Here is an 8,182-nt window from a genome sequence, read left to right as displayed (position 1 = left end):
CGAAACCACTGACGTCCTAGTGACGTCAGTGGGAGCAATGCATGCCGGGAAATTTCGCGGACGGCGCATGCTCATTTAAATCTGCGCGGGAACGCGCCTGATTTAAATAGTACACTCCCCCTAGCCGCGGAATTTGAATTCCGCCGGGGGATTTAGGATCCGCCGCCGCAAGTTTGGAGGTAAGTGGTTTGTGAATTACCCACTTGCCTCGCAAACTTGCGGGAGCGGATCTTAAATCAGATAGATCGAGCGGATCTATAGATCCGCTGATCTACGTGAATCTGGCCCATGGACTTTGAAGCCTATTGAAGTTTCAGTTTATCTCACATGTCCTCAGAATTAATGCAAACTGCAAAGACTGGAATAAGATTTTCTCGGGTAGAGAAAGGAACAATTTGACCTTTTACAAGCTCCAAAGACGGCGTCACAGCGACCCAGTTTTCTGTCATTTTTCTTACTTTTATTTTTTCTTTATAGATGAACTATTTTCTATTTATGTAATAGTACAATGCCTGGCTGTATATGACAATGACAGGACACATTACCATTTTCTTTTTTCCATTTTAGGTATTTTAGCTTTTATAAGATGATGTACAAGAAAAAGTTGCACTCACCTTGTATGGCCTTTTTTTCTTTAGAATTGAACAATAATGTAAATTCTCTGAATGGAAAACGTATTTTGTAGCTCCAGGATTGTTTTACCTTCAGGAGCTGATTTTCTGAAGCCTCGGCTTTCTATGGAAAGAAAAGTCCCGGGGGGCTTATACTTAATACTCTATGAAGGGAAAATTGCTTAGATCGCCAAGAAGATCCTCTCTCTATGTTTTCTGGTGTAGGAAAGAAAAATTCAAGTGAAAAGCAAATTAACTGGTGAACTGCTGTGGTCAGCAAGTACGGTTCATTCTTCAGACGCTAATGTTTGAGACATTTCTTTTTATTTTTTTCATAATTTTCAGGATAATTTGTACAAAAAAGAGGTTATCATACAGAATGTGTCAAATAACACTTATATTGGAAGAATGGTAAATACAGTGTGTGCGCTTCATCTGATAATAATAATTTGTACTCTTAACATAAAATTTATTGTTAAGCATGGATGAACAATTGGACCATTTTACAGTTTAATATTTTAACCATTTTAGATTCCTTGTCAAAAACACATTCTAACTAATTTAGAGTATTTTAGAGCAGTGGTGGCTGGTGCTCAAAATACACGCAAACTAGGGTTGTCCCGATACCGATACTAGTATCGGTATCGGGACCGATTCCGAGTATTTGCGGGAGTACTCGTACTCCCGCAAATACCCCCCATACCGAAATCAAATACTCCCCCCCATTGCCGCCGTTACGCCGCACCCCCGCTGCCGCCGACTGGTTAATACGCGCGGGGAACATTACAGCATTCATTTGAATAGCTGTAGTCTTTCCCGCCGCGCCGCGTATAGACACTCCCCCTTGCTCGGGTGAACTGTCCAATCCCGAGCAAGGGGGAGTGTCTATACGCAGCGTGGCGCGAATCATTACAGCTATTCAAATGAGTTCCCTGCACGTATTAACTAGTCGGCGGCAGCGGGATGCAGGTAAGGGGGACATGGCTGGATATGGGGGAGACATGGCTGCATATGGGGGACATGGCTGGATATGGGGGGAGACATGGCTGCATATGGGGGGACATGGCTGGATATGGGGGGAGACATGGCTGCATATGGGGGACATGGCTGGATATGGGGGGGAGACATGGCTGCATATGGGGGGACATGGCTGCATGGGGGGGACATGGCTGCATGGGGGGGCATGGCTGGATATGGGGGGAGACATGGCTGCATATGGGGGGGAGACATGGCTGCATATGGGGGACATGGCTGGATATGGGGGGGAGATATGGCTGCATATGGGGGACATGGCTGGATATGGGGGGGAGACATGGCTGCATATGGGGGACATGGCTGGATATGGTGGGGAGACATGGCTGCATATGGGGGGACATGGCTGCATATGGGGGGACATGGCTGGATATGGGGGGAGACATGGCTGCATGGGGGGGACATGGCTGCATGGGGGGGGACATGGCTGGATATGGGGGGAGACATGGCTGCATATGGGGGGACATGGCTGGATATGGGGGGAGACATGGCTGCATATGGGGGAGATGGCTGGATATGGGGGGACATGGCTGGATATGGGGGGACATGGCTGGATATGGGGGGGGCATGGCTGCATATGGGGGGACATGGCTGGATATGGGGGGAGACATGGCTGCATCTGTGGGGGGACATGGCTGCATTTGGGGACACATTTAAAAAAAAAGTATCGGTAATCGGTATCGGCGAGTACTTGAAAAAAAGTATCGGTACTTGTACTCAGTCCTAAAAAAGTGGTATCGGAAAAACCCCATCAATTGCAGCCACTGTGCCCATCAAACGCAGCTATTGTGCCCATCAAACGCAGCCACTGGGCCCATCAAACTCAGCCACCGTACCCATAAATTGCCACCATTGCAGCCACTGTGCCCATCAAACGCAGCCACTGTGCCCATCAAACGCAGCCACTGTGCCCATCAAACGCAGCCACTGTGTAATAGACCCGAGCACCTGATTGGCTGAGAGGCGGTTCAGTGTTAGGAAAGCGATTAATTTGCTTTCCTAACACACAGCCCAGCATGGATCTTTTTTCCATAAGCAGAACTGCAAGCTCCTCCACTCACAGCTTTCCCTCCTTTTCTTACTTTACTTTATTCCTTCTATAGTTATATTTAAATTTCTAAATTTTACACCACTGCAGAATATGTTGGCACTATATTAAAAATAAATAATAATAATAATGTGTACTCTTTTTTTTCTTTCTCCAGAAAAGAAGAAAAATGTAGAAAGAGGACCAGGGAGGCTTGGCTCTGTGACGCAGAGGGGCTCTCTCTGTGCCCTTCCTGCCACTCCACCTCACAATGTCAAAAAAGGGCATCAGCAGCAGAGCTAAGGCAGAGAGAACCGACTCACCTGCTTCCCTGCAAGCTGCCAATGAAGACCTGAGAGCCAAACTTACTGATATCCAAATAGAACTCCAGCAGGAAAAGAGTAAGGTGAGTATGTAGACTCACATGGTCATACCAAGCTTACCTTGCACATGAGGTAAATACATCCACCTTTATGAATTCATTCTCCTTATAGGATTGTAATGTACAACTGTAATAAACACGGCTATGATACCCATGTTGCCTGTCACAGTATTAGCAGTAGACATGTGCAATTTGTTTAGTTCAGAAATATTTTTTTTACGAATTTTGACAAATTAGTTAATTCCAAAATTTCTGAATTTTTGAAATTCGACATTTCGGGAATTCTGAAATTCAAAATTTCGGGAATTCGGAAATTCTAAATTTCGGAAATTCAGTATTTCAAAGTTAGAAAATGTTGGAAATTAGAAAATTCGAATTTTGAAATATTGAATTTTCGGAAATTTGAAAATTCGAAATTAGGAAATTCGAAATTTCGGGAATTCGAAAATCGTAAATTCGTAAATTCTTAAATTAGAAATTCCAAGATTTGAAAATGCGAAATTCGTAAATTCTTAAATTCGAAATTACAAGATTTAAAAATCCGAAATTTGGAAATTCAAAAATTCGTAAATCTGAAAATTCAGAATTCAAAAATGCAGAAATTAGAAATTCCGGAAATTTAGGTTTTTGAATTTCTGAACTTTCGAATTTCCGAATTGTCGAATTGTCTAATTGCAGAACTGCAGAATTTTTGAATATCCGAATTCCGAATTTTTAAATTACCGAATTTATAAATTCAGAGTTTCCGAAAAAGGCAAAAGCAAATGAAACGAAAACGAATACATTTTTCGGCAGTGCACATGTCTAATCAGCAGATCCTCTCATTCACAGTATGCATGGCGCCCGCATGGCGCCCGCTGTTCACATTTTTGGGTGCCTATTATATGGCTCTAATCAATCGCTTCCAAAAACCACCCACCGCTGTAATTCAGGTGCCCGGGGCCCAAAAAGGGTCTGGACACCTGAATAGGGGGTGTCAGCAGCAATTATAGATAGATTCATGCAATGCATGAATCTATCTATGGTGATAGAGCGGTGCAGAAGAAAGGGGGTGGCGCTCCTGCGCCCTTTATGGACGCACTGTCACTGTATGTAAGAATACATGACAACTCACAATACCAAGCACGCTATGTTGTAATCAAGGTCTAATGCCCTGTACACACGATCGGTCCATCCGATGAAAACAGGCTGATGGATTTTTCCATCAGATATCCGATGAAGCTGACTGATGATCAGTCGCGCCTTCACACCATCGGTTAAAAAAACGATCGTGTCAGAACGCAGTGACGTAAAACACAACGACGTGCTGAAAAAAATGAAGTTCAATGCTTCCGAGCATGCGTCGACTTGATTCTGAGCATGCGTGGATTTTTAACCGATGGTCGTGCCTACAAACAATCGTTTTTTTCTATAGGTTTTTTATTCATCAGATAATTTTACAACAAGTTCCTAGTTTTTTAACCGATAGATAAATAACCGATGGGGCCCACACATGATCGGTTTAGTCTGATGAAAACGGTCCATCAGACAGTTTTCATCCAACTAATCGATCGTATGTACGTGACATTTTTCATCCATTTTTTTTTTCAGATACCGTATCTATCGCGGTATAGCGCGCTCCGGCGTATAGCACGCACCCCTAAAGTTGCCCCAAATTCCTGTGGAATTTTTTTTTTTTGTACTTACAGTTTTGGTGTCTTGCGCGGCGGCCTCGTCGGGTCCGGCGTCCGTCTGCGGCTTCGGGTGTCCTCTTCGTCGGGTCTGGCGTCCGTCTGCGGCTTCGGGTGTCCTCTTCGTCGGGTCCTTCTGCGGCGTCCTTCTGCGGCGTCCTTCTGCAGCGTCCTCGCGTCCTCCCCGCTCGTTTCCCGCGCCGAGTTTGAATACTGCGCCGACATATACAGAGCGCAGTACACTCGTGTATTGTCGGCAATGCTCGGCTACTCTCGCGCTGACGTCCTGTACGTCCAGAACGTCAGCGCGGGAGGAGCCGAGACTGCCCGACAATACACGAGTGTACTGCGCTCGGTATATGTCGGCGCAGTATTCAAACTCGGCGCGGGAAAGCGGGTATCGGCGTATACAGCGCACCCACGATTTTGCCCTGATTTTCAGGGCAAAAAAGTACGCGGTATACGCCGATAAATACGGTACATCTATTGCTGATCTTGGCCTTGTTATTGTAACTGTGGTTTGTTTGTCACAGTGTCATGTAAAGCTCAGTCACTGTTCAGTAAACCTTACATAACCTTTACGGTGAAATCCATAGCTGCATATTTTTATGCGGAGTCAGGATGTTAAATGAGACGTCCCGTCTGCAGCAGGCTCTCCGATAACACGGCCATACTGCAACATTATCCATAGAGCTTAGTCATGCATGCAGGGTGCTTATTCTTCATGGCTGGAAAGCTTCTACATTCATCCCTGTAAGCTAGATTTATTGGCGGCGGGAGCAAGTCTGTAGGTCTTAGAAGTACAACTCATTGGAATCAAGAATTTTTTTATGTCAAAGTGTGTCAAAGTCTTTAACCGCTTGCTTACTGGGCACATAAACCCCCTTCGTTCCCAGGCGAAATTTCAGCTTCCGTCACTGCGTCGTTTTTAACTGACAATTGCGCGGTCGTGCGACGTGGCTCCCAAACAAAATTGCCGTCCTTTTTTCCCCACAAATAGAGCTTTCTTTTGGTGGTATTTGATCACCTCTGTGGTTTTTATTTTTTGCGGTATAAAAAAAAAAAGAGCGACAATTTAAAAAAAAATATATATATTTTTTACTTGTTGCTATAATAAATATCCCAATTAAAAAATAAAAAATAAAAAAAAATTCTCAGTTAAGGCCGATACGTATTTTTCGATGTATTTTTGTAAAAAAAAAATCGCAATAAGCGACTGGTTTGCGCAAAAGTTATAGCGCCTACAAAATAGGGGACAGAATTATGATTTTTTTTTTTTTTTACTAGTAATGGCGGCGATCTGCGATTTTTGATTGGGACTGCGATATTGCGACGTATCGGACACTTTTGACACAAATTTGGCGCCATTCACATTTATACAGCGATCAGTGCTATAAAAATGCACTAATTACTGTATAAATGTGACTGGCAGGGAAAGGGTTAACACTAGGGGGTGAGGAAGGGGTTAAATGTATATCCTGGGTGTGTTCTAACTGTGTGGGGGGAGGGGGGTGACTGGGGGAGGTGACCGATGCTGTGTCTCTATGTACAAGGGACACAGATCCGTCTCCTCTCCTCTGACAGCACGTGGAGCTCTGTGTTTACACCTCATCATTACACACAGAGCTCCACGTCCCTGCTGTCACCTGCTGTGTTACCGACGATCGCGTGTACCCGGCGGACATCGCGGCTGCCAGGCACACGCATCGGCTCTTCAGCGATGCGCCGGGACAGTGTTTACCCGCTGCGCGCCCCCCAGAGGCACGCGCGGGTAATGCACTTTAAATGACGTCCAAAGACGTCCAGTTGGCACCTGAGATCCGTGCTGTTGACGTCTTTTGTCAATAGCGCGGGTCTCAAGTGGTTGACCACTTAAAGCGGAGGTCCGGGGGAAAAAAAAAAATTAAAAGCCAGCAGCTACACATACTGCAGCTGCTGGCTTTTAATAAATGGACACTTACCTGTCTTGATGTCCCTCGATGTCGGCACTGCAGCTGATGTTTCCATCAGCTGTCGGGTGCCGCCGCTGCCATTGCGGGTAAGGGAACCCGGCAGTGTAGCCCACTAATACACAGCTCCTTTCTCTATCTGCAACGTAGAGAGCGTCCTGACTCTCCTGTAGTCCAAGGTAGGGGGCGAGCACGACACTCCACACCAGGGAGAAAGCCTTGCATTACTGTGTGGAGTTACAGACAGAAGAACAGGAAGTGAGGATTTCTCAGAAGAAATAAGGACATTTAACCACTTAATCACCGCCTTATAGACGAAAGACGTCTACAAGGCGGTAGCTTAACTCTGGGAGGACGTCCATGGACGTCCTCCCAGAATCGCGCTCCCGCAATACTCTGCAATACCCCGCAATACCCTGCAATACCCTGCAATACTCTGCAATACTCTGCAATACTCTGCAATACCCCGCAATACTCTGCAATACTCTGCAATACCCCCCAATACTCTGCAATACTCTGCAATACCCCGCAATACTCTGCAATACCCCGCAATACTCTGCAATACCCCGCAATACCCCGCAATACTCTACAATACCCCGCAATACTCTGCAATACCCTGCAATACCCTGCAATACTCTGCAATACTCTGCAATACTCTGCAATACCCCGCAATACTCTGCAATACCCCGCAATACTCTGCAATACCCTGCAATACTCTGCAATACCCCGCAATACTCTGCTTCCCAGCCTAGAAGTGAGATATGGGGTCTTATTGACCCCATATCTCACTGTAAAGAGAACCTGTCATGCCATATTCCTAATACAAGGGATGTTTACATTCCCTGTAATAGGAATAAAAGTGATCAAAATTTTTTATTTTTTGCGGAAAAACGTGTCAAACTAAAATCAAGTAAAGTAAAGTGAACAATAAAATATATATATTTTTTAAAGCGCCCCTGTCCCTGTGTGCTCGCATGCAGAAGCGAACGCACACGTAAGTCCCACCCACATATCAAAACGGTGTTCAAGCCACACATGTGAGGTATCGCTGCAAACGTTAGAGCGAGAGCAATCATTTTGGCCCTAGACCTCCTCTGTAACTAAAAACATATAATCAGTAACAAATATTTAAAATGTCGCCAATGGGGATATTTAAAGGGGAGTTCCACCCACAATTTCACTTTTTAAATATAAATACCCCTGTAATACACAAGCTTAATGTATTCTAGTAAAGTTAGTCTGTAAACTAAGGTCTGTTTTGTTAGGTTGTTACAGCATTTAGATAGTTTATAATCTAGAAATAGACCGTGGCCATCTTAAGTGTGGGCATCATGAAGCCAGACTGTATGACTTCCTGGATTTCAGCTTTGCATATCTCGCACATGCTCAGTGCACAAGCAATGTAATAGGTTTCAGTCAGGTTTGCAAGGACTACTGGGAAACATGATGCCTATCCCAGAAACCCTTGCAAATAGCCTAGGCTAATAAGGAGGAGGAAGTAATGAAGGACT

The 8,182-nt window shown here is 44.8% G+C and overlaps 1 protein-coding gene across 1 annotated transcript in view; it reads left to right on the top strand.

Moving 5' to 3' along the window:
- The first annotated feature begins 2,918 nt into the window (after window positions 1-2,918).
- The window catches only part of JAKMIP3 (Janus kinase and microtubule interacting protein 3), a 118,242-nt gene continuing 112,978 nt past the window's right edge, over window positions 2,919-8,182 (top strand). Inside the window, exon 1 of the mRNA XM_040361366.1 lies at window positions 2,919-3,076. Within this exon, the coding sequence (XP_040217300.1) occupies window positions 2,942-3,076 (135 nt within the window). The 5' untranslated portion in view covers window positions 2,919-2,941. The remainder of the gene's footprint in view (window positions 3,077-8,182) is intronic.

Source organism: Rana temporaria, chromosome 8 (assembly GCF_905171775.1).
Source record: "Rana temporaria chromosome 8, aRanTem1.1, whole genome shotgun sequence".
Classification (NCBI taxonomy): domain Eukaryota; kingdom Metazoa; phylum Chordata; class Amphibia; order Anura; family Ranidae; genus Rana; species Rana temporaria.
This window is presented reverse-complemented; position numbering and strand designations above follow the sequence as displayed.